The 26202-nt window shown below is 38.8% G+C and overlaps 1 protein-coding gene across 1 annotated transcript; it reads right to left on the bottom strand.

The window, feature by feature from the left end:
- Positions 1-1187: 1187 nt before the first annotated feature.
- Positions 1188-26062, bottom strand: LOC115760946 (ras-related protein RHN1). The gene is made up of 3 exons (XM_030702528.1): positions 25254-26062; positions 3596-3723; positions 1188-2230 (listed from the first exon to the last, which is right to left on the bottom strand). The coding sequence occupies exons 1-3, from the start codon at positions 25294-25296 to the stop codon at positions 1619-1621; spliced, it is 783 nt and encodes a 260-aa protein (XP_030558388.1). The 5' UTR covers positions 25297-26062; the 3' UTR covers positions 1188-1618.
- Between the last annotated feature and the right edge of the window lie 140 nt (positions 26063-26202).

The raw sequence follows: 26202 nt of genomic DNA on the forward strand, positions 1-26202 counted from the left end.
TGCATTTCTACATCATTAAGTCGGCCGCCTAAGCGCCATTAGCAGCCATGTCAATATGTGTGTGTGTTGTGGTGTGTGTGTGTCTGTTTGTGTGTGTTGTGCTGCGGTGTGTGTGTGCGTGCCAGCTTGCCACAAGCTAAAGACATTTGGCCCCAAGCAGCGAAAGTCGTCAGAGCAGCGTGTGTATAGGTGTAGGTGTGTATGTGTAGGTATTAAGTTGTGTGTGCGTATATTTGAGCATCACTTCCGGTTGAGTGCACCAACACATAGACAAACAAGTGGAGCCACTGGTGTCGAAGTAAACTCATTTGCCCGCCTAATGGCAAATCAATGCGCCGTCCAGTGTCCCACTGTGTCCCATTGTGTCCAAGCTGTGCTCCACCAGCAGGCATCATCAGCACCACGTTTGGTTCCAGCTGGAGATGGTCACGTGTCTTGACATTCAGTTCGTGCGGGTCCTGCCTCAAAAACACGAAAAATAAAGACGGCTCAGATCTGAATATTGCAGCTAATCTTGTGTCCATCTTTTAACCAAAATCCAATAAAATGTTTCCACCAAATATTCAAGAATCTCTCCTGAATCCAAAACAAAAAAAAACAAAGTGTAGTCTCTTTTTGGACTTTCAGTCAACTGAACGTTCCGTGCTCGTGCCAGGCCGCGCCTCGAAAATGATTCCCGCGGTAATCTTTGCTCCCAGAAATGTGTTGATGACACTTGAATGAGTTTTGGCCTTTTGTCAGTGTAGTTCTTTCGGCGGCGCCTAACGCTAAATTGAGCGTATTATTTATACATAAGAAATCAACTGACCATAAGCTTTTATATAGTATTTGCTAATCGGCAGCAGCGCGGCGGTTTATGAACTCCCAGCGAGTGCGTCATGAATCTGGTTTGGATCTAAGGATAGGGCATTTGGGCGGCTAGTTAAACTCAACACTAATTGTAACCCTTGGCACAGCGTCACATTAAATTCCAATTACACGACAAAGTTGTTGCGTTAATGGCCAACTTAATGCATTTGCAGCGGGTGGGCGGGGGTCGTGAAGGGGCAGGTGTATGCTTTAATGTCTTATGGGCGTGGCCAAGCGACACATTACGCACACCTTTTATATGTACATGAGAATATATATGTGTTTATATACATATATATACTTTGTTTATGTATTTATCGTATAAAGTGCGAATTTGTACATGAATTTGTGATTACACCCAGCCGAGTGTGTGTGTGTGTGTGTGTGTGTGTGTGAGTGGATGAGTAACTTAATCGTTTAAGTCAAGTGAGCTTTAAGCGATGTCGCTGCTTGTTGATGTTGTTGATATAAATAATATACATTAGGCATTTGCTGGTTACACTTAGTAACTAAACTTAAGACTAGCTTACAACTAGCAGCCACATTTGGATTGGTGTGTCAATTGAATGCGGCCCGTTGTCAGGGTTTCTGTGTCAAGGCATTTGTCCTTGTCATGGCAGGCCGCTGTGCTCGGATATTCTATCAGTGGGTGGTCTTTCATTTGGATTTGATTGCTTAGCCGTTGCGAATTCGAGTAAACTAAAGTAAAACCTGTTTAATTAACATCACAATGGTTTCAGTTTTTGTTCCCTTGCTGGCTGAGCGGGCTTCAGTAGCAGCACCAGCGCGATCTTTCCACCTGGCCCAGCGCAATGTGCTCGATGGCCCACGAGGGCGTCTCCAGGCGTCCCTCGCCCGTCGGCTTAACATCCTGCCCGTCGACTGGTATGCCTATATGCACATAGGGCAGCCGAAATGCAGAGCTATCCAGATTGCGTGCCGCCAAAGCAGTGGCTGTATAGCTGAAGGCAGTGTTGCTGTTGGTGTAGAACAGGGAGTCCGATGACTCAAAGGAGCGCAACGAATGGCTCTTGCCCTCATCGGCTAGCCGCACCAGGCCCAGTGCCGTCGAGAGGAATACCTGCTCCAGTCCCTGGTCCGTTTCGGTGGAGGTCTCAAAATAGGTGGCGCCAATAGAGATGGCAAACAAATGGGCCTCATCGCGAGAAACGGCACGCTGCGACTGCATATCCATTTTATTGCCGACCAGCGTCAGTATCATCGGATCCTGGACATTGCGATGCAGCTCCTGTATCCATGACTTGATTTCGGTGAATGTTTTATATTGTGTAAGATCGAAAACCAATATGGCAGCATTCGCATTGCGATAATACATGGGTGCAACGGCCCTGAAACGTTCCTGGCCGGCGGTATCCCAGATCTGCAAGTAGTGACATTGTAGACATGGTAGAGGATTGATGAGCACTCAATCAACTGGACAGCAGCAGAGCTCAATTGGACCATACACTCAGCATTCAGCACTCCACATTCCACACTCCACACACAACACGACGGGAACTTTAATTGAGCCATTCTGCGTTTATTCTGCAATTTCGGTCTTTATGCTTTTGCTTTCCCACAATAATAACAATCATATTGTGCTGCTCATCTTTATGGTGCACAATTCAAATGTCCATAAAAAGTTTTTTGGGGCAACGACATGTCCAGAGCGCAGCAAGACAAAGGGCTAAGAATCTGTGCACGAAGCGCCAGCGAAAACTATTTGCCATAATGTGCTCCCGTATAGTGTGGTCCTCATACATATATACACACTTGGTATATAAAAACGAAATCGAAATCGCGCCAGAGAATATACGAGCTGCCATTGTGAAGGGGCCGGCAGGCAACCCTAGCTTATGGGGGAAGCGACTTTAGCTTATCAATAAACTATAAAAAATAAAAAAAAACAAAAAAAAACGAAAAGCTCACGCGTCCATCCAAAAAGTAAAGGCAAATAAACACAAAAGTGCAGTGGACGCAGAAATTGTAAAAAATAATCAAATAAAACAAGTGAAAGTGAACTAGTTGGGTATGCCCGACTAGGAATTGCCCTGATCCCCCAAGCATTCGAACATTCACTCAAATGTGCTTCTTCTTCACTCAGCCCCTCACTTGCGGAAATGTGTTCTCAAAGAACTTTGGAGTTTTTCGTACGATCGTATTTTCAAATTTTCAGGTATTAATTATAGCATCCAAAGGTGTGCATATCTAAAGCCCAAGGCTTTAAAATAAGGATGCCTGGTATAGGTTTTCATAAAGTCTAATAGTCTATGTTTAGTATGTATGTTTAGTAATCTAATCCTATAATCAAGGTCCTATACATGTTCCAATTACCATCCCAAAACCCAATTTAAAAATCCGAGATATTTTTGACTTTAAACGAACTTAATTTAAAGCTGCCCAACTATTGCTACGTTCCCAACTTCCAGTCTATAACATTTATGGTCTCTGAGGAAAGCGCATAATGACTCGCCTATTGATGCTGACTAACAATATATACTTTCTACTTTATATATATATATATATATATATATATACAATAATGTCTTTAAACCCTTTTTACTGCCCATTTTCAGTGGTTATAGGGCATGGTAAAATTAAAAAAAAAAAAAAAAATGTCCAAGTTATAACAAAATGAAATCTAAACCAACTCCCACTGGCAGCAGAAGCTCAGATTAGCCGCAGTCCATGGATTACTAGGCAACAGGGCGTGGCTTACAAATGGAACGGCAGTTGTTGTACTCACTTGTAATTTGATTTTAACATCATCCAGAATGATGTTGCAGGTAAAGAAAGAGACGGCTATTGTCGGCTCCTCGGTGCGATGCAGCGCGTTCTTAATGTACTTGATGACTAAACGAGATTTTCCGACGCCTGAAAATAAAAACGATTTTCCGATTGCATTAGCGTACTACAGAAACAAGAGCTTCAAACAAACGGTTTATATATCAGAGACGAATGCAAACACAGAGAATGCGATTGCTGAAGGACTTGCTAACGGTAATAAGGCGAAAGGACTAAGAAAAAAGAAAACCGTTTTTCATTTTCCAACAAGTATAAATAGTTCAATTTGCATTAGTTTCTACTTGTGGGGCTTACATTTTACTTTATTATTAGCGAGCAGGTATAGCCCGGCCTTGCCCGTGGCACATGTTCTTTAAAAGCTTTGAAAACGATTTGAAAACAAACGATTTCCACCAATTTACCACTTTTGCGGGTGGAATTTCCCAAATCGCTTAAATTGAAATAAGTTTGTAGCAAATCGAACATAACTTAAAACTTAACCCAAAAAATCTTTGAATCGCATTTCTACCGAAGAAGTTTGGATTCTGCGAAAAGTGAAAAACTCGTCTCAAATGAATATTCAAATAGATCCTTGGAAATGAATTTGAGGGCGAAAGGTCTTCCACTAAATCTTTGACCCGCATTTCCACCAAGCAGGAATAGATTTTCCAATAAGTGCGACGACTTTTTCACACTTGCGGGTGGAATTCATCACATAATGTAACTACAGTGAAAATTTCAGCTTCCTGTTTGGGCTGTACTGTCAGTCAGTCAGTCAGTCAGACAGGACAAACAGTTTTATATATAGAGATTATTATATCATCTAATTTCCCGATACATAAATGTAGTTCAACACATCTCGTCATACATATATGTACATACATACCAAACGAAAATTCTAAAGTTCATACTAAAACAAGTAAGAGGTTCTAGTCGGGAGCCCCCGACTAGGGGATACCCTGAACCCTCTTCTCCAATATCAAATGCATACATATATTCTATTTAAGAGGCTATATGTCAAGTTTGGTAACTCTAGCTCTTATTATTTACCAAAATTGCCCAAAAAACAGGATATCGATATCGATTTTTATCGATTGCTTGGAAACGGAGTAAGTTATCGATTATCGGAAACAAACTCGATCTGCGCGGGAACTAGGAGCATCTACACCTGTCTCTAGCTCTTATAGGTTCTGAGATCCTTGCGTTGATACATACGGACGGACAGACAGACGGACATGGCTAGATCGACTCAGCTATTTATGCTGATCAAGTATATATACTTTATGGGGTCGGAGGTGCTTCCTTCTGCCTGTTACATACATTTGGCTTTCACACAAATACAATATACCCTTATACCCATTTTTAATGGGTTCAGGGTATAAAAAGCCAAACTTCGTGAAAATCGGATGAGATTTGACCGAGTTATGGGGGTGAGAAATTTTGACTCATGTCTATATACGAATCTTGGGGTAAGATTTGGACATGAATTTCGACTTAAAAATCGGTGTCGAGATTTGAATGCCACATTAATCTAGAGGGAAAACCATGAAGAAAAAGCCAAACTTTGTGAAAATCGGATGAGATTTGACCGAGTTATGGGGGTGAGAAATTTTGACTCATGTCTATATACGAATCTTGGGGTAAGATTTGGACATGAATTTCAACTAAAAAATCGGTATCGAGATTTGAATGCCATATTGATATAGAGGGAAAACTATGAAGAAAAAGCCAAACTTTGTGAAAATCGGATGAGATTTGACCGAGTTATGGGGGTGGTAATTTTTGACCCATGTCTATATACGAATCTTGGGTAAGATTTGAACATGAATTTCCACCAAAAAATCGGTGTCGAGATTTGAATGCCACATTAATCTAGAGGGAAAACCATGAAGAAAAAGCCAAACTTCGTGAAAATCGGATGAGATTTGACCGAGTTATGGGGGTGGTAAATGTTGACCAATGTCTATATACCAATCTTGGGGTAAGATTTGGACATGAATTTCGACCAAAAAATCGGTGTCGAGATTTGAATGCCACATTAATCTAGAGGGAAAACCATGAAGAAAAAGCCAAACTTCGTGAAAATCGGATGAGATTTGACCGAGTTATGGGGGTGGTAAATGTTGACCCATGTCTATATACCAATCTTGGGGTAAGATTTGGACATGAATTTCGACCAAAAAATCGGTGTCGAGATTTAAATGCCACATTAATCTAGAGGGAAAACCATGCAGAAAAAGCCAAACTTTGTGAAACTCGGATGAGATTTGGCCGAGATATGGGGGTGGTAAATTTTGACTCATGTCTATATACGAATCTTGGGGTAAGATTTGGACATGAATTTCGACTCAAAAATCGGTGTCGAGATTTGAATGCCAGATTAATCTAGAGGGAAAACCATGAAGAAAACGCCAAACTTCGTGAAAATCGGATGAGATTTGACCGAGTTATGGGGGTGGTAAATTTTGACTCATGTCTATATACGAATCTTGGGGTAAGATTTGGACATGAATTTCGACTAAAAAATCGGTGTCGAGATTTGAATGCCATATTAATCTAGAGGAAAAACCATGAAGAAAAAGCCAAACTTTAAGAAAATCGGATGAGATTTGACCGAGTTATGGGGGTGGTAATTTTTGACTCATGTCTATATACGAATCTTGGGGTAAGATTTGGACATGAATTTCGACTGAAAAATCGGTGTCGAGATTTGAATGCCAGATTAATCTAGAGGGAAAACCATGAAGAAAACGCCAAACTTCGTGAAAATCTGATGAGATTTGACCGAGTTATGGGGGTGGTAAATTTTGACTCATGTCTATATACGAATCTTGGGGTAAGATTTGAACATGAATTTCGAATAAAAAATCGGATGAGATTTGACCGAGTTATGGGGGTGAGAAATTTTGACTCATGTCTATATACGAATCTTGGGGTAAGATTTGGACATGAATTTCAACTAAAAAATCGGTATCGAGATTTGAATGCCATATTGATATAGAGGGAAAACTATGAAGAAAAAGCCAAACTTTGTGAAAATCGGATGAGATTTGACCGAGTTATGGGGGTGGTAATTTTTGACCCATGTCTATATACGAATCTTGGGTAAGATTTGAACATGAATTTCCACCAAAAAATCGGTGTCGAGATTTGAATGCCACATTAATCTAGAGGGAAAACCATGAAGAAAAAGCCAAACTTCGTGAAAATCGGATGAGATTTGACCGAGTTATGGGGGTGGTAAATGTTGACCAATGTCTATATACCAATCTTGGGGTAAGATTTGGACATGAATTTCGACCAAAAAATCGGTGTCGAGATTTGAATGCCACATTAGTCTAGAGGGAAAACCATGAAGAAAAAGCCAAACTTCGTGAAAATCGGATGAGATTTGACCGAGTTATGGGGGTGGTAAATGTTGACCCATGTCTATATACCAATCTTGGGGTAAGATTTGGACATGAATTTCGACCAAAAAATCGGTGTCGAGATTTAAATGCCACATTAATCTAGAGGGAAAACCATGCAGAAAAAGCCAAACTTTGTGAAACTCGGATGAGATTTGGCCGAGATATGGGGGTGGTAAATTTTGACTCATGTCTATATACGAATCTTGGGGTAAGATTTGGACATGAATTTCGACTCAAAAATCGGTGTCGAGATTTGAATGCCAGATTAATCTAGAGGGAAAACCATGAAGAAAACGCCAAACTTCGTGAAAATCGGATGAGATTTGACCGAGTTATGGGGGTGGTAAATTTTGACTCATGTCTATATACGAATCTTGGGGTAAGATTTGGACATGAATTTCGACTAAAAAATCGGTGTCGAGATTTGAATGCCATATTAATCTAGAGGAAAAACCATGAAGAAAAAGCCAAACTTTAAGAAAATCGGATGAGATTTGACCGAGTTATGGGGGTGGTAATTTTTGACTCATGTCTATATACGAATCTTGGGGTAAGATTTGAACATGAATTTCGAATAAAAAATCGGATGAGATTTGACCGAGTTATGGGGGTGGTAAATTTTGACTCATGTCTATATACGAATCTTGGGGTAAGATTTGGACATGAATTTCGACCAAAAAATCGGTGTCGAGATTTAAATGCCACATTAATCTAGAGGGAAAACCATGAAGAAAAAGCCAAACTTTGTGAAAATCGGATGAGATTTGACCTAGTTATGGGGGTGGTAATTTTTGACCCATGTCTATATACGAATCTTGGGGTAAGATTTGGACATAAATTTCGACTAAAAAATCGGTGTTCAGATTTGAATGCCACATTAATCTAGAGGGAAAACCATGAAGAAAAAGCCAAACTTCGTGAAAATCGGATGAGATTTGACCGAGTTATGGGGGTGGTAAATTTTGACTCATGTCTATATACGAATCTTGGGGTAAGATTTGGACATGAATTTCGACTAAAAATCGGTGTCGAGATTTGAATGCCATATTAATCTAGAGGGAAAACCATGAAGAAAAAGCCAAACTTCGTCAAAATCGGATGAGATTTGACCGAGTTATGGGGGTGGTAAATGTTGACCCATGTCTATATACCAATCTTGGGGTAAGATTTGGACATGAATTTCGACCAAAAAATCGGTGTCGAGATTTGAATGCCACATTAATCTAGACGGAAAACCATGAAGAAAACGCCACACTTTGTGAAAATCGGATGAGATTTGGGCGAGATATGGGGGTGGTAAATTTTGACTCATGTCTATATACGAATCTTGGGGTAAGATTTGGACATGAATTTCGACCAAAAAATCGGTGTCGAGATTTGAATGCCACATTAATCTAGAGGGAAAACCATGAAGAAAAAGCCAAACTTTGTGAAAATCGGATGAGATTTGGCCGAGATATGGGGGTGGTAAATGTTGACCAATGTCTATATACCAATCTTGGGGTAAGATTTGGACTCATGTCTTTGTACGAATCTTGGGGTAAGATTTGGACATGAATTTCGACTAAAAAATCGGTGTCGAGATTTGAATGCCATATTAATCTAGAGGGAAAACCATGAAGAAAAAGTCAAACTTTGTGAAAATCGGATGAGATTTGACCGAGTTATGGGGGTGGTAAATTTTGACTCATGTCTATATACGAATCTTGGGGTAAGATTTGGACATGAATTTCGACCAAAAAATCGGTGTCGAGATTTAAATGCCACATTAATCTAGAGGGAAAACCATGCAGAAAAAGCCAAACTTTGTGAAAATCGGATGAGATTTGACCAAGTAATGGGGGTGGTAATTTTTGACCCATGTCTATATACGAATCTTGGGGTAAGATTTGGACATAAATTTCGACTAAAAAATCGGTGTTCAGATTTGAATGCCACATTAATCTAGAGGGAAAACCATGAAGAAAAAGCCAAACTTCGTGAAAATCGGATGAGATTTGACCGAGTTATGGGGGTGGTAAATTTTGACTCATGTCTATATACGAATCTTGGGGTAAGATTTGGACATGAATTTCGACTAAAAATCGGTGTCGAGATTTGAATGCCATATTAATCTAGAGGGAAAACCATGAAGAAAAAGCCAAACTTCGTCAAAATCGGATGAGATTTGACCGAGTTATGGGGGTGGTAAATGTTGACCCATGTCTATATACCAATCTTGGGGTAAGATTTGGACATGAATTTCGACCAAAAAATCGGTGTCTAGATTTGAATGCCACATTAATCTAGACGGAAAACCATGAAGAAAACGCCAAACTTTGTGAAAATCGGATGAGATTTGGGCGAGATATGGGGGTGGTAAATTTTGACTCATGTCTATATACGAATCTTGGGGTAAGATTTGGACATGAATTTCGACCAAAAAATCGGTGTCGAGATTTGAATGCCACATTAATCTAGAGGGAAAACCATGAAGAAAAAGCCAAACTTTGTGAAAATCGGATGAGATTTGGCCGAGATATGGGGGTGGTAAATTTTGACTCATGTCTTTGTACGAATCTTGGGGTAAGATTTGGACATGAATTTCGACTAAAAAATCGGTGTCGAGATTTGAATGCCATATTAATCTAGAGGGAAAACCATGAAGAAAAAGTCAAACTTTGTGAAAATCGGATGAGATTTGACCTAGTTATGGGGGTGGAAATTTTTAACCCATGTCTATATACGAATCTTGGGGTAAGATTTGGACATGAATTTCGACCAAAAAATCGGTGTCGAGATTTGAATGCCACATTAATCTAGAGGGAAAACCATGAAGAAAAAGCCAAACTTTGTGAAAATCGGATGAGATTTGGCCGAGATATGGGGGTGGTAAATTTTGACTCATGTCTATGTACGAATCTTGGGGTAAGATTTGGACATGAATTTCGACTAAAAAATCGGTGTCGAGATTTGAATGCCATATTAATCTAGAGGGAAAACCATGAAGAAAAAGCCAAACTTTGTGAAAATCGGATGAGATTTGACCGAGTTATGGGGGTGGTAATTTTTGACCCATGTCTATATACGAATCTTGGGGTAAGATTTGGACATGAATTTCGACTAAAAAATCGGTGTTCAGATTTGAATGCCAGATTAGTCTAGAGGGAAAACCATGAAGAAAACGCCAAACTTCGTGAAAATCGGATGAGATTTGACCGAGTTATGGGGGTGGTAAATTTTGACTCATGTCTATATACGAATCTTGGGGTAAGATTTGGACATGAATTTCGACTAAAAAATCGGTGTCGAGATTTGAATGCCATATTAATCTAGAGGGAAAACCATGAAGAAAAAGCCAAACTTTGTGAAAATCGGATGAGATTTGACCGAGTTATGGGGGTGGTAAATTTTGACTCATGTCTATATACGAATCTTGGGGTAAGATTTGGACATGAATTTCAACTAAAAAATCGGTGTCGAGATATGAATGCCATATTAATCTAGAGGGAAAAAAATGAAGAAAACGCCAAACTTCGTGAAAATCGGATGAGATTTGACCGAGTTATGGGGGTGGTAAATTTTGACTCATGTCTATATACGAATCTTGGGGTAAGATTTGGACATGAATTTCGACTAAAAAATCGGTGTCGAGATATGAATGCCATATTAATCTAGAGGGAAAAAAATGAAGAAAAAGCCAAACTTTGTGAAAATCGGATGAGATTTGACCTAGTTATGGGGGTGGTAATTTTTGACCCATGTCTATATACGAATCTTGGGGTAAGATTTGGACATGAATTTCGACCAAAAAATCGGTGTTCAGATTTGAATGCCACATTAATCTAGAGGGAAAACCATGAAGAAAACGCCAAACTTCGTGAAAATCGGATGAGATTTGACCTAGTTATGGGGGTGGTAATTTTTGACCCATGTCTATATACGAATCTTGGGGTAAGATTTGGACATGAATTTCGACCAAAAAATCGGTGTCGAGATTTGAATGCCACATTAATCTAGAGGGAAAACCATGAAGAAAAAGCCAAACTTTGTGAAAATCGGATGAGATTTGGCCGAGATATGGGGGTGGTAAATTTTGACTCATGTCTATGTACGAATCTTGGGGTAAGATTTGGACATGAATTTCGACTAAAAAATCGGTGTTCAGATTTGAATGCCAGATTAATCTAGAGGGAAAACCATGAAGAAAACGCCAAACTTTGTGAAAATCGGATGAGATTTGGCCGAGATATGGGGGTGGTAAATTTTGACTCATGTCTATGTACGAATCTTGGGGTAAGATTTGGACATGAATTTCGACCAAAAAATCGGTGTCGAGATGTAAATGCCACATTAATCTAGAGGGAAAACCATGCAGAAAAAGCCAAACTTTGTGAAAATCGGATGAGATTTGACCGAGTTATGGGGGTGGTAAATTTTGACTCATGTCTATATACGAATCTTGGGGTAAGATTTGGACATGAATTTCGACTAAAAAATCGGTGTCGAGATTTGAATGCCATATTAATCTAGAGGGAAAACCATGAAGAAAAAGCCAAACTTTGTGAAAATCGGATGAGATTTGACCGAGTTATGGGGTGGTAATTTTTGACCCATGTCTATATACGAATCTTGGGGTAAGATTTGGACATGAATTTCGACTAAAAAATCGGTGTTCAGATTTGAATAACAGATTAATCTAGAGGGAAAACCATGAAGAAAACGCCAAACTTCGTGAAAATCGGATGAGATTTGACCGAGTTATGGGGGTGGTAAATTTTGACTCATGTCTATATACGAATCTTGGGGTAAGATTTGGACTGAATTTCGACTAAAAAATCGGTGTCGAGATTTGAATGCCATATTAATCTAGAGGGAAAACCATGAAGAAAAAGCCAAACTTTGTGAAAATCGGATGAGATTTGACCGAGTTATGGGGGTGGTAATTTTTGACCCATGTCTATATACGAATCTTGGGGTAAGATTTGGACATGAATTTCGACTAAAAAATCGGTGTTCAGATTTGAATGCCAGATTAATCTAGAGGGAAAACCATGAAGAAAACGCCAAACTTCGTGAAAATCGGATGAGATTTGACCGAGTTATGGGGGTGGTAAATTTTGACTCATGTCTATATACGAATCTTGGGGTAAGATTTGGACATAAATTTCGACTAAAAAATCGGTGTTCAGATTTGAATGCCACATTAATCTAGAGGGAAAATCATGAAGAAAAAGCCAAACTTTGTGAAAATCGGATGAGATTTGGCCGAGATATGGGGGTGGTAAATTTTGACTCATGTCTATGTACGAATCTTGGGGTAAGATTTGGACATGAATTTCGACTAAAAAATCGGTGTTCAGATTTGAATGCCAGATTAATCTAGAGGGAAAACCATGAAGAAAACGCCAAACTTTGTGAAAATCGGATGAGATTTGGCCGAGATATGGGGGTGGTAAATTTTGACTCATGTCTATGTACGAATCTTGGGGTAAGATTTGGACATGAATTTCGACCAAAAAATCGGTGTCGAGATGTAAATGCCACATTAATCTAGAGGGAAAACCATGCAGAAAAAGCCAAACTTTGTAAAAATCGGATGAGATTTGACCGAGTTATGGGGGTGGTAAATTTTGACTCATGTCTATATACGAATCTTGGGGTAAGATTTGGACATGAATTTCGACTAAAAAATCGGTGTCGAGATTTGAATGCCATATTAATCTAGAGGGAAAACCATGAAGAAAAAGCCAAACTTTGTGAAAATCGGATGAGATTTGACCGAGTTATGGGGTGGTAATTTTTGACCCATGTCTATATACGAATCTTGGGGTAAGATTTGGACATGAATTTCGACTAAAAAATCGGTGTTCAGATTTGAATGCCAGATTAATCTAGAGGGAAAACCATGAAGAAAACGCCAAACTTCGTGAAAATCGGATGAGATTTGACCGAGTTATGGGGGTGGTAAATTTTGACTCATGTCTATATACGAATCTTGGGGTACGATTTGGACTGAATTTCGACTAAAAAATCGGTGTCGAGATTTGAATGCCATATTAATCTAGAGGGAAAACCATGAAGAAAAAGCCAAACTTTGTGAAAATCGGATGAGATTTGACCGAGTTATGGGGGTGGTAATTTTTGACCCATGTCTATATACGAATCTTGGGGTAAGATTTGGACATAAATTTCGACCAAAAAATCGGTGTTCAGATTTGAATGCCACATTAATCTAGAGGGAAAACCATGAAGAAAACGCCAAACTTCGTGAAAATCGGATGAGATTTGGCCGAGTTATGGGGGTGGTAAATATTGACCCATGTCTATATACGAATCTTGGGGTAAGATTTGGACATGAATTTCGACCAAAAAATCGGTGTTCAGATTTGAATGCCACATTAATCTAGAGGGAAAACCATGAAGAAAAAGCCAAACTTTGTGAAAATCGGATGAGATTTGGCCGAGTTATGGGGGTGGTAAATTGACTCATGTCTATATACGAATCTTGGGGTAAGATTTGAAGAATGCCATATTAATCTAGAGGGAAAACCATGAAGAAAAAGCCAAACTTTGTGAAAATCGGATGAGATTTGACCGAGTTATGGGGGTGGTAATTTTTGACCCATGTCTATATACGAATCTTGGGGTAAGATTTGGACATGAATTTCGACCAAAAAATCGGTGTCGAGATGTAAATGCCACATTAATCTAGAGGGAAAACCATGCAGAAAAAGCCAAACTTCGTGAAAATCGGATGAGATTTGACCGAGTTATGGGGGTGGTAAATGTTGACCCATGTCTATATACCAATCTTGGGGTAAGATTTGGACATGAATTTCGACCAAAAAATCGGTGTCGAGATTTGAATGCCACATTAATCTAGAGGGAAAACCATGAAGAAAAAGCCAAACTTTGTGAAAATCGGATGAGATTTGGCCGAGATATGGGGGTGGTTGAATCATGTCTATATACGAATCTTCGGGTAAGATTTGGACATGAATTTCGACTAAAAAATCGGTGTTCAGATTTGAATGCCAGATTAATCTAGAGGGAAAACCATGAAGAAAACGCTAAACTTCGTGAAAATCGGATGAGATTTGACCGAGTTATAGAGGTGGTAATTTTTGACCCATGTCTATATACGAATCTTGGGGTAAGATTTGGACATGAATTTCGACCAAATAATCGGTGTCGAGATTTAAAAGCCACATTAATCTAGAGGGAAAACCATGAAGAAAAAGCCAAACTGTGTGAAAATCGAATGAGATTTGGCCGAGATATGGGGGTGGTAAATTTTGACTCATGTCTATACACGAATCTTGGGGTAAGATTTGGACATGAATTTCGACCAAAAAATCGGTGTCGAGATTTGAATGCCACATTAATCTAGAGGGAAACCCATGAAGAAAAAGCCAAACTTTGTGAAAATCGGATGAGATTTGGCCGAGATATTGGGGTGGTAAATTTTGACTCATGTCTATATACGAATCTTGGGGTAAGATTTTGACATGAATTTCGACCAAAAAATCGGTGTCGAGATTTGAATGCCACATTAATCTAGAGGGAAAACCATGAAGAAAAAGCCAAACTTTGTGAAAATCGGATGAGATTTGACCCAGTTATGGGGGTGGTAATTTTTGACCCATGTCTATATACGAATCTTGGGGTAAGATTTGGACATAAATTTCGACCAAAAAATCGGTGTTCAGATTTGAATGCCACATTAATCTAGAGGGAAAACCATGAAGAAAAAGCCAAACTTTGTGAAAATCGAATGAGATTTGGCCGAGATATGGGGGTGGTAAATTTTGACTCATGTCTATGTACGAATCTTGGGGTAAGATTTTGACATGAATTTCGACCAAAAAATCGGTGTCGAGATGTAAATGCCACATTAATCTAGAGGGAAAACCATGAAGAAAACGCCAAACTTCGTGAAAATCGGATGAGATTTGACCGAGTTATGGGGGTGGTAAATTTTGACTCATGTCTATATACGAATCTTGGGGTAAGATTTGGACATGAATTTCGACTAAAAAATCGGTGTCGAGATATGAATGCCATATTAATCTAGAGGGAAAACCATGAAGAAAAAGCCAAACTTTGTGAAAATCGGATGAGATTTGACCGAGTTATGGGGGTGGTAATTTTTGACCCATGTCTATATACGAATCTTGGGGTAAGATTTGGACATAAATTTCGACCAAAAAATCGGTGTTCAGATTTGAATGCCACATTAATCTAGAGGGAAAACCATGAAGAAAACGCCAAACTTCGTGAAAATCGGATGAGATTTGGCCGAGTTATGGGGGTGGTAAATATTGACCCATGTCTATATACGAATCTTGGGGTAAGATTTGGACATGAATTTCGACCAAAAAATCGGTGTTCAGATTTGAATGCCACATTAATCTAGAGGGAAAACCATGAAGAAAAAGCCAAACTTTGTGAAAATCGGATGAGATTTGGCCGAGTTATGGGGGTGGTAAATTGACTCATGTCTATATACGAATCTTGGGGTAAGATTTGGACATAAATTTCGACTAAAAAATCGGTTTCGAGATATGAATGCCATATTAATCTAGAGGGAAAACCATGAAGAAAAAGCCAAACTTTGTGAAAATCGGATGAGATTTGACCGAGTTATGGGGGTGGTAATTTTTGACCCATGTCTATATACGAATCTTGGGGTAAGATTTGGACATGAATTTCGACCAAAAAATCGGTGTCGAGATGTAAATGCCACATTAATCTAGAGGGAAAACCATGCAGAAAAAGCCAAACTTCGTGAAAATCGGATGAGATTTGACCGAGTTATGGGGGTGGTAAATGTTGACCCATGTCTATATACCAATCTTGGGGTAAGATTTGGACATGAATTTCGACCAAAAAATCGGTGTCGAGATTTGAATGCCACATTAATCTAGAGGGAAAACCATGAAGAAAAAGCCAAACTTTGTGAAAATCGGATGAGATTTGGCCGAGATATGGGGGTGGTTGAATCATGTCTATATACGAATCTTCGGGTAAGATTTGGACATGAATTTCGACTAAAAAATCGGTGTTCAGATTTGAATGCCAGATTAATCTAGAGGGAAAACCATGAAGAAAACGCTAAACTTCGTGAAAATCGGATGAGATTTGACCGAGTTATAGAGGTGGTAATTTTTGACCCATGTCTATATACGAATCTTGGGGTAAGATTTGGACATGAATTTCGACCAAATAATCGGTGTCGAGATTTAAAAGCCACATTAATCTAGAGGGAAAACCATGAAGAAAAAGCCAAACTGTGTGAAAATCGAATGAGATTTGGCCGAGATATGGGGGTGGTAAATTTTGACTCATGTCTATACACGAATCTTGGGGTAAGATTTGGACATGAATTTCGACCAAAAAATCGGTGTCGAGATTTGAATGCCACATTAATCTAGAGGGAAACCCATGAAGAAAAAGCCAAACTTTGTGAAAATCGGATGAGATTTGGCCGAGATATTGGGGTGGTAAATTTTGACTCATGTCTATATACGAATCTTGGGGTAAGATTTTGACATGAATTTCGACCAAAAAATCGGTGTCGAGATTTGAATGCCACATTAATCTAGAGGGAAAACCATGAAGAAAAAGCCAAACTTTGTGAAAATCGGATGAGATTTGACCCAGTTATGGGGGTGGTAATTTTTGACCCATGTCTATATACGAATCTTGGGGTAAGATTTGGACATAAATTTCGACCAAAAAATCGGTGTTCAGATTTGAATGCCACATTAATCTAGAGGGAAAACCATGAAGAAAAAGCCAAACTTTGTGAAAATCGAATGAGATTTGGCCGAGATATGGGGGTGGTAAATTTTGACTCATGTCTATGTACGAATCTTGGGGTAAGATTTTGACATGAATTTCGACCAAAAAATCGGTGTCGAGATGTAAATGCCACATTAATCTAGAGGGAAAACCATGAAGAAAACGCCAAACTTCGTGAAAATCGGATGAGATTTGACCGAGTTATGGGGTGGTAATTTTTGACCCATGTCTATATACGAATCTTGGGGTAAGATTTGGACATGAATTTCGACTAAAAAATCGGTGTTCAGATTTGAATAACAGATTAATCTAGAGGGAAAACCATGAAGAAAACGCCAAACTTCGTGAAAATCGGATGAGATTTGACCGAGTTATGGGGGTGGTAAATTTTGACTCATGTCTATATACGAATCTTGGGGTAAGATTTGGACTGAATTTCGACTAAAAAATCGGTGTCGAGATTTGAATGCCATATTAATCTAGAGGGAAAACCATGAAGAAAAAGCCAAACTTTGTGAAAATCGGATGAGATTTGACCGAGTTATGGGGGTGGTAATTTTTGACCCATGTCTATATACGAATCTTGGGGTAAGATTTGGACATGAATTTCGACTAAAAAATCGGTGTTCAGATTTGAATGCCAGATTAATCTAGAGGGAAAACCATGAAGAAAACGCCAAACTTCGTGAAAATCGGATGAGATTTGACCGAGTTATGGGGGTGGTAAATTTTGACTCATGTCTATATACGAATCTTGGGGTAAGATTTGGACATAAATTTCGACTAAAAAATCGGTGTTCAGATTTGAATGCCACATTAATCTAGAGGGAAAATCATGAAGAAAAAGCCAAACTTTGTGAAAATCGGATGAGATTTGGCCGAGATATGGGGGTGGTAAATTTTGACTCATGTCTATGTACGAATCTTGGGGTAAGATTTGGACATGAATTTCGACTAAAAAATCGGTGTTCAGATTTGAATGCCAGATTAATCTAGAGGGAAAACCATGAAGAAAACGCCAAACTTTGTGAAAATCGGATGAGATTTGGCCGAGATATGGGGGTGGTAAATTTTGACTCATGTCTATGTACGAATCTTGGGGTAAGATTTGGACATGAATTTCGACCAAAAAATCGGTGTCGAGATGTAAATGCCACATTAATCTAGAGGGAAAACCATGCAGAAAAAGCCAAACTTTGTAAAAATCGGATGAGATTTGACCGAGTTATGGGGGTGGTAAATTTTGACTCATGTCTATATACGAATCTTGGGGTAAGATTTGGACATGAATTTCGACTAAAAAATCGGTGTCGAGATTTGAATGCCATATTAATCTAGAGGGAAAACCATGAAGAAAAAGCCAAACTTTGTGAAAATCGGATGAGATTTGACCGAGTTATGGGGTGGTAATTTTTGACCCATGTCTATATACGAATCTTGGGGTAAGATTTGGACATGAATTTCGACTAAAAAATCGGTGTTCAGATTTGAATGCCAGATTAATCTAGAGGGAAAACCATGAAGAAAACGCCAAACTTCGTGAAAATCGGATGAGATTTGACCGAGTTATGGGGGTGGTAAATTTTGACTCATGTCTATATACGAATCTTGGGGTACGATTTGGACTGAATTTCGACTAAAAAATCGGTGTCGAGATTTGAATGCCATATTAATCTAGAGGGAAAACCATGAAGAAAAAGCCAAACTTTGTGAAAATCGGATGAGATTTGACCGAGTTATGGGGGTGGTAATTTTTGACCCATGTCTATATACGAATCTTGGGGTAAGATTTGGACATAAATTTCGACCAAAAAATCGGTGTTCAGATTTGAATGCCACATTAATCTAGAGGGAAAACCATGAAGAAAACGCCAAACTTCGTGAAAATCGGATGAGATTTGGCCGAGTTATGGGGGTGGTAAATATTGACCCATGTCTATATACGAATCTTGGGGTAAGATTTGGACATGAATTTCGACCAAAAAATCGGTGTTCAGATTTGAATGCCACATTAATCTAGAGGGAAAACCATGAAGAAAAAGCCAAACTTTGTGAAAATCGGATGAGATTTGGCCGAGTTATGGGGGTGGTAAATTGACTCATGTCTATATACGAATCTTGGGGTAAGATTTGAAGAATGCCATATTAATCTAGAGGGAAAACCATGAAGAAAAAGCCAAACTTTGTGAAAATCGGATGAGATTTGACCGAGTTATGGGGGTGGTAATTTTTGACCCATGTCTATATACGAATCTTGGGGTAAGATTTGGACATGAATTTCGACCAAAAAATCGGTGTCGAGATGTAAATGCCACATTAATCTAGAGGGAAAACCATGCAGAAAAAGCCAAACTTCGTGAAAATCGGATGAGATTTGACCGAGTTATGGGGGTGGTAAATGTTGACCCATGTCTATATACCAATCTTGGGGTAAGATTTGGACATGAATTTCGACCAAAAAATCGGTGTCGAGATTTGAATGCCACATTAATCTAGAGGGAAAACCATGAAGAAAAAGCCAAACTTTGTGAAAATCGGATGAGATTTGGCCGAGATATGGGGGTGGTTGAATCATGTCTATATACGAATCTTCGGGTAAGATTTGGACATGAATTTCGACTAAAAAATCGGTGTTCAGATTTGAATGCCAGATTAATCTAGAGGGAAAACCATGAAGAAAACGCTAAACTTCGTGAAAATCGGATGAGATTTGACCGAGTTATAGAGGTGGTAATTTTTGACCCATGTCTATATACGAATCTTGGGGTAAGATTTGGACATGAATTTCGACCAAATAATCGGTGTCGAGATTTAAAAGCCACATTAATCTAGAGGGAAAACCATGAAGAAAAAGCCAAACTGTGTGAAAATCGAATGAGATTTGGCCGAGATATGGGGGTGGTAAATTTTGACTCATGTCTATACACGAATCTTGGGGTAAGATTTGGACATGAATTTCGACCAAAAAATCGGTGTCGAGATTTGAATGCCACATTAATCTAGAGGGAAACCCATGAAGAAAAAGCCAAACTTTGTGAAAATCGGATGAGATTTGGCCGAGATATTGGGGTGGTAAATTTTGACTCATGTCTATATACGAATCTTGGGGTAAGATTTTGACATGAATTTCGACCAAAAAATCGGTGTCGAGATTTGAATGCCACATTAATCTAGAGGGAAAACCATGAAGAAAAAGCCAAACTTTGTGAAAATCGGATGAGATTTGACCCAGTTATGGGGGTGGTAATTTTTGACCCATGTCTATATACGAATCTTGGGGTAAGATTTGGACATAAATTTCGACCAAAAAATCGGTGTTCAGATTTGAATGCCACATTAATCTAGAGGGAAAACCATGAAGAAAAAGCCAAACTTTGTGAAAATCGAATGAGATTTGGCCGAGATATGGGGGTGGTAAATTTTGACTCATGTCTATGTACGAATCTTGGGGTAAGATTTTGACATGAATTTCGACCAAAAAATCGGTGTCGAGATGTAAATGCCACATTAATCTAGAGGGAAAACCATGAAGAAAACGCCAAACTTCGTGAAAATCGGATGAGATTTGACCGAGTTATGGGGGTGGTAAATTTTGACTCATGTCTATATACGAATCTTGGGGTAAGATTTGGACATGAATTTCGACTAAAAAATCGGTGTCGAGATATGAATGCCATATTAATCTAGAGGGAAAACCATGAAGAAAAAGCCAAACTTTGTGAAAATCGGATGAGATTTGACCGAGTTATGGGGGTGGTAATTTTTGACCCATGTCTATATACGAATCTTGGGGTAAGATTTGGACATAAATTTCGACCAAAAAATCGGTGTTCAGATTTGAATGCCACATTAATCTAGAGGGAAAACCATGAAGAAAACGCCAAACTTCGTGAAAATCGGATGAGATTTGGCCGAGTTATGGGGGTGGTAAATATTGACCCATGTCTATATACGAATCTTGGGGTAAGATTTGGACATGAATTTCGACCAAAAAATCGGTGTTCAGATTTGAATGCCACATTAATCTAGAGGGAAAACCATGAAGAAAAAGCCAAACTTTGTGAAAATCGGATGAGATTTGGCCGAGTTATGGGGGTGGTAAATTGACTCATGTCTATATACGAATCTTGGGGTAAGATTTGGACATAAATTTCGACTAAAAAATCGGTTTCGAGATATGAATGCCATATTAATCTAGAGGGAAAACCATGAAGAAAAAGCCAAACTTTGTGAAAATCGGATGAGATTTGACCGAGTTATGGGGGTGGTAATTTTTGACCCATGTCTATATACGAATCTTGGGGTAAGATTTGGACATGAATTTCGACCAAAAAATCGGTGTCGAGATGTAAATGCCACATTAATCTAGAGGGAAAACCATGCAGAAAAAGCCAAACTTCGTGAAAATCGGATGAGATTTGACCGAGTTATGGGGGTGGTAAATGTTGACCCATGTCTATATACCAATCTTGGGGTAAGATTTGGACATGAATTTCGACCAAAAAATCGGTGTCGAGATTTGAATGCCACATTAATCTAGAGGGAAAACCATGAAGAAAAAGCCAAACTTTGTGAAAATCGGATGAGATTTGGCCGAGATATGGGGGTGGTTGAATCATGTCTATATACGAATCTTCGGGTAAGATTTGGACATGAATTTCGACTAAAAAATCGGTGTTCAGATTTGAATGCCAGATTAATCTAGAGGGAAAACCATGAAGAAAACGCTAAACTTCGTGAAAATCGGATGAGATTTGACCGAGTTATAGAGGTGGTAATTTTTGACCCATGTCTATATACGAATCTTGGGGTAAGATTTGGACATGAATTTCGACCAAATAATCGGTGTCGAGATTTAAAAGCCACATTAATCTAGAGGGAAAACCATGAAGAAAAAGCCAAACTGTGTGAAAATCGAATGAGATTTGGCCGAGATATGGGGGTGGTAAATTTTGACTCATGTCTATACACGAATCTTGGGGTAAGATTTGGACATGAATTTCGACCAAAAAATCGGTGTCGAGATTTGAATGCCACATTAATCTAGAGGGAAACCCATGAAGAAAAAGCCAAACTTTGTGAAAATCGGATGAGATTTGGCCGAGATATTGGGGTGGTAAATTTTGACTCATGTCTATATACGAATCTTGGGGTAAGATTTTGACATGAATTTCGACCAAAAAATCGGTGTCGAGATTTGAATGCCACATTAATCTAGAGGGAAAACCATGAAGAAAAAGCCAAACTTTGTGAAAATCGGATGAGATTTGACCCAGTTATGGGGGTGGTAATTTTTGACCCATGTCTATATACGAATCTTGGGGTAAGATTTGGACATAAATTTCGACCAAAAAATCGGTGTTCAGATTTGAATGCCACATTAATCTAGAGGGAAAACCATGAAGAAAAAGCCAAACTTTGTGAAAATCGAATGAGATTTGGCCGAGATATGGGGGTGGTAAATTTTGACTCATGTCTATGTACGAATCTTGGGGTAAGATTTTGACATGAATTTCGACCAAAAAATCGGTGTCGAGATTTAAATGCCACATTAATCTAGAGGGAAAACCATGAAGAAAACGCCAAACTTCGTGAAAATCGGATGAGATTTGACCGAGTTATGGGGGTGGTAAATTTTGACTCATGTCTATATACGAATCTTGGGGTAAGATTTGGACATGAATTTCGACTAAAAAATCGGTGTCGAGATATGAATGCCATATTAATCTAGAGGGAAAACCATGAAGAAAAAGCCAAACTTTGTGAAAATCGGATGAGATTTGACCGAGTTATGGGGGTGGTAATTTTTGACCCATGTCTATATACGAATCTTGGGGTAAGATTTGGACATAAATTTCGACTAAAAAATCGGTGTTCAGATTTGAATGCCACATTAATCTAGAGGGAAAACCATGAAGAAAACGCCAAGCTTCGTGAAAATCGGATGAGATTTGGCCGAGTTATGGGGGTGGTAAATTTTGACCCATGTCTATATACGAATCTTGGGGTAAGATTTGGACATGAATTTCGACCAAAAAATCGGTGTTCAGATTTGAATGCCACATTAATCTAGAGGGAAAACCATGAAGAAAAAGCCAAACTTTGTGAAAATCGGATGAGATTTGGCCGAGTTATGGGGGTGGTAAATTTTGACTCATGTCTATATACGAATCTTGGGGTAAGATTTGGACATGAATTTCGACCAAAAAATCGGTGTCGAGATTTGAATGCTACATTAATCTAGAGGGAAAACCATGAAGAAAAAGCCAAACTTTGTGAAAATCGGATGAGATTTGGCCGAGATATGGGGGTGGTTGAATCATGTCTATATACGAATCTTGGGGTAAGATTTGGACATGAATTTCGACCAAAAAATCGGTGTTCAGATTTGAATGCCACATTAATCTAGAGGGAAAACCATGAAGAAAAAGCCAAACTTTGTGAAAATCGGATGAGATTTGGCCGAGTTATGGGGGTGGTAAATTTTGACTCATGTCTATATACGAATCTTGGGGTAAGATTTGGACATGAATTTCGACCAAAAAATCGGTGTCGAGATTTGAATGCCACATTAATCTAGAGGGAAAACCATGAAGAAAAAGCCAAACTTCGTGAAAATCGGATGAGATTTGACCGAGTTATGGAGGTGGTAATTTTTGACCCATGTCTATATACGAATCTTGGGGTAAGATTTGGACATGAATTTCGACCAAAAAATCGGTGTCGAGATTAGAATGCCACATTAATCTAGAGGGAAAACCGTGAAGAAAAATCCTATATCATATATATATTCTAATTTAGAACCTATATGTCAAGTTTGGTGACTCTAGTTCTTATTATTTACCAAAATTTCCCAAAAAACAGGATATCGATATCGATTTTTTATCGATTGCTTGGAAACGGAGTAAGTTATCGATTATCGGAAAAAAAAAACTCGATCTGCGTTCATACATACGGACGGACGGACGGACGGGCGGATATACTTTATGGGGTCGGAGATGCTTCCTTCTACCTGTTACATACATTTGGATTTTGCACAAATACAATATACCCTTATACCCATTTTTAATGGGTTCATACTAAAAAAAGTAAATAAAAATGAATGACCGAATTAACGGTAAGCTTTTCAGACAGAATCATCCCGACTGCGCGATACTCTGCAGTAACCGTTACGCTACACAAACTGTCATTGCAAATAATCTTAACTTTTTATGCGGGCTCTCTGAAATTAGTTGTGTGCAAGAGCTAACGTTAGAAATTTTTGCGTTCATACATTAAAGCACGATGCTCAAAACTAATCGCCCATACACTCTTTTTCTTTGTGAAATCAGTGTAAAATTTTAATCTGGTGCAACAGATATACATATGTACATACATACATATGTACGTGTACTTTGTTACAGTTAGAGAGAAGGAAATAAATAGGCGAAATACTTACATACAAATCTGATATATAAACAAAGTAAGCCCAATAAACAAAAGGTGTCGCTGAAAAGCGGCTAATTGTAAACAAGCGATAAGAAAATGGACACTGCGCTATGTACATACATACATACATACATAAATACATATGTACGTAAATATGCATGAATAGTCTTAAATTTATTTGCGAGCATACAATGCTTTGTTGTGTTCATTATTTTTTGTACTTTATGTGAAAATCCCCATAAGACGACTCGATATCGTCGCTGACTCATCTTATAGAAAATAAAAAGAACAGATTAAGCAAACAGAACGCGTATTATTTAAAACTGAGCGTGGACAATGTCGTCGCACGATATGAGCACACACACTACTGCAACTACACCCAACATGCTCATGCATATACATGTGTGCGTGTGTGTGTGTGTTATGCACATGTGGTTCAAATTCATAGGCTTTTGCTGACCTTGCAAAACAACCTAACTGTAATTACGAATGGGCGCAAAGCAATCAAGAAAGAACCTCAAATTCGAACTCGAAGATTAAATACCCTTGCGGGCGATTTGACTGAGAAACGCTGCTATACAAGCAATTAAAATTAAAACGTCTTGTTCATACAGATCAAGAATATATAAACCTTGGGACATACTTTTTGGCAAAATTATAGCAGCCTCTAAAGAGTATAACACATGCACAGGTATAGAGAATGTCAAAAAGACGCATTTGACATGGAATTCAAGGTGCTATACGCTGATGGAAAGATCGGCAAATTGAAAGAGCCGTCGATATGACCTGGCACAATATTTCCGCGACAACTCCCCCGCGCGGTTCTTATCGAATCGAGCGCGAAACTGAGCCCAGCTTCTGATCAGCTCTGTGGCTGTGTTGTTATCTCGGTGCGATTGCTGAAATTGTTGCAAATTATGGGTGAGCTACTTCTACAACAGCCTTGAGGCTAAGGTTCAGTCATTAAGATTCGATTCTACGGCATTTTCTGCTTACCTCGCGAGCCTAGCACAACAACTTTGCCCTCTATTCCGCGCATCTTATTGGCAATTGGGGCAATCAGTTGAACGGCATGTCCGAATGTGTGTGTGTGAAATAAATGTAGCTTCTGTGTGGCGCTGAATTCTTGATGTTGGTTGTTGATTTTGTTTATATTGTCGTTGCGCTTGTGTAGTATTTGATGACACAGTGCATATTTGCAGGTGGTCCGCGACAAACGTTTTAACAAAGAGTGCCTCTGTTGTCCGCTGACGCTGGTTTATTATCGAGGCTGGCGAATCGAGACACTCCCAAAGCGTTTGCCTACTTACGGGATGTTATTTACCACTGCTCTTATTACTTGTTGCAAATATTATTAAGAAGTCAGTTTTTTTTTTGTGTTCCTTCATTTAATCGATTCATTCGATGTCTTAACAGCTGTGAATGTTATATGCTAGCCTTTACAGTTGTGGACATTTATGGATTCTATTATTAACAGCTGTTAAGCCAGGGCTGCATATGTACGCAATAACATTGCGCCAAAATAAATTAAAATATGTCTTTCGTATAGAATTCGTGCGTCCAACATGATTTATATACATAAGACACTGCAATATTTCACATTTCAGATTTGCTTTTTTCCCGCGATTTTGTAGATGCGCCAAATATTAGACTGCTGGCATAGCGGCTGCGGCCATAGCGGCTGCGGCCATATCGGCCATTCCTGCTATTGATATTGACGCGTTACTGTGGTTTGCGTTTTGAGAACTAACAGATAAACATATTGCGTAAGCGTTTTAAGTTAACTAAATTGTTTAACTTGGTTCTTATTAGAGCAAAAATTTTCTTATTTAATATAAACTACGCGTTAAACTTGCCGAACTATTTCCATCACTATGTCCGAATATCGCAAGCAAATATATCGTATGCTATAGCTATCGATATATCGGTATAATATCAACACTGA

The sequence above is a fragment of the Drosophila novamexicana genome, unplaced genomic scaffold (assembly GCF_003285875.2).
Source record: "Drosophila novamexicana strain 15010-1031.04,08,12 unplaced genomic scaffold, DnovRS2.1 tig00000462-arrow-pilon, whole genome shotgun sequence".
NCBI lineage: Eukaryota > Metazoa > Arthropoda > Insecta > Diptera > Drosophilidae > Drosophila > Drosophila novamexicana.

What these genes read in the sequence shown, in the direction of transcription:
- LOC115760946 (XM_030702528.1), bottom strand. Translation starts at nt 25,296, where the DNA reads ATGCGCGGAATAGAGGGCAAAGTTGTTGTGCTAGGCTCGCGAG. An exon ending in TGTTGTGCTAGGCTCGCGAG is followed by an intron (nt 3,724 to 25,253) that starts GTAAGCAGAAAA and finishes TTTTATTTTCAG; the next exon opens with GCGTCGGAAAATCTCGTTTA. An exon ending in ATGTTAAAATCAAATTACAA is followed by an intron (nt 2,231 to 3,595) that starts GTGAGTACAACA and finishes CACTACTTGCAG; the next exon opens with ATCTGGGATACCGCCGGCCA.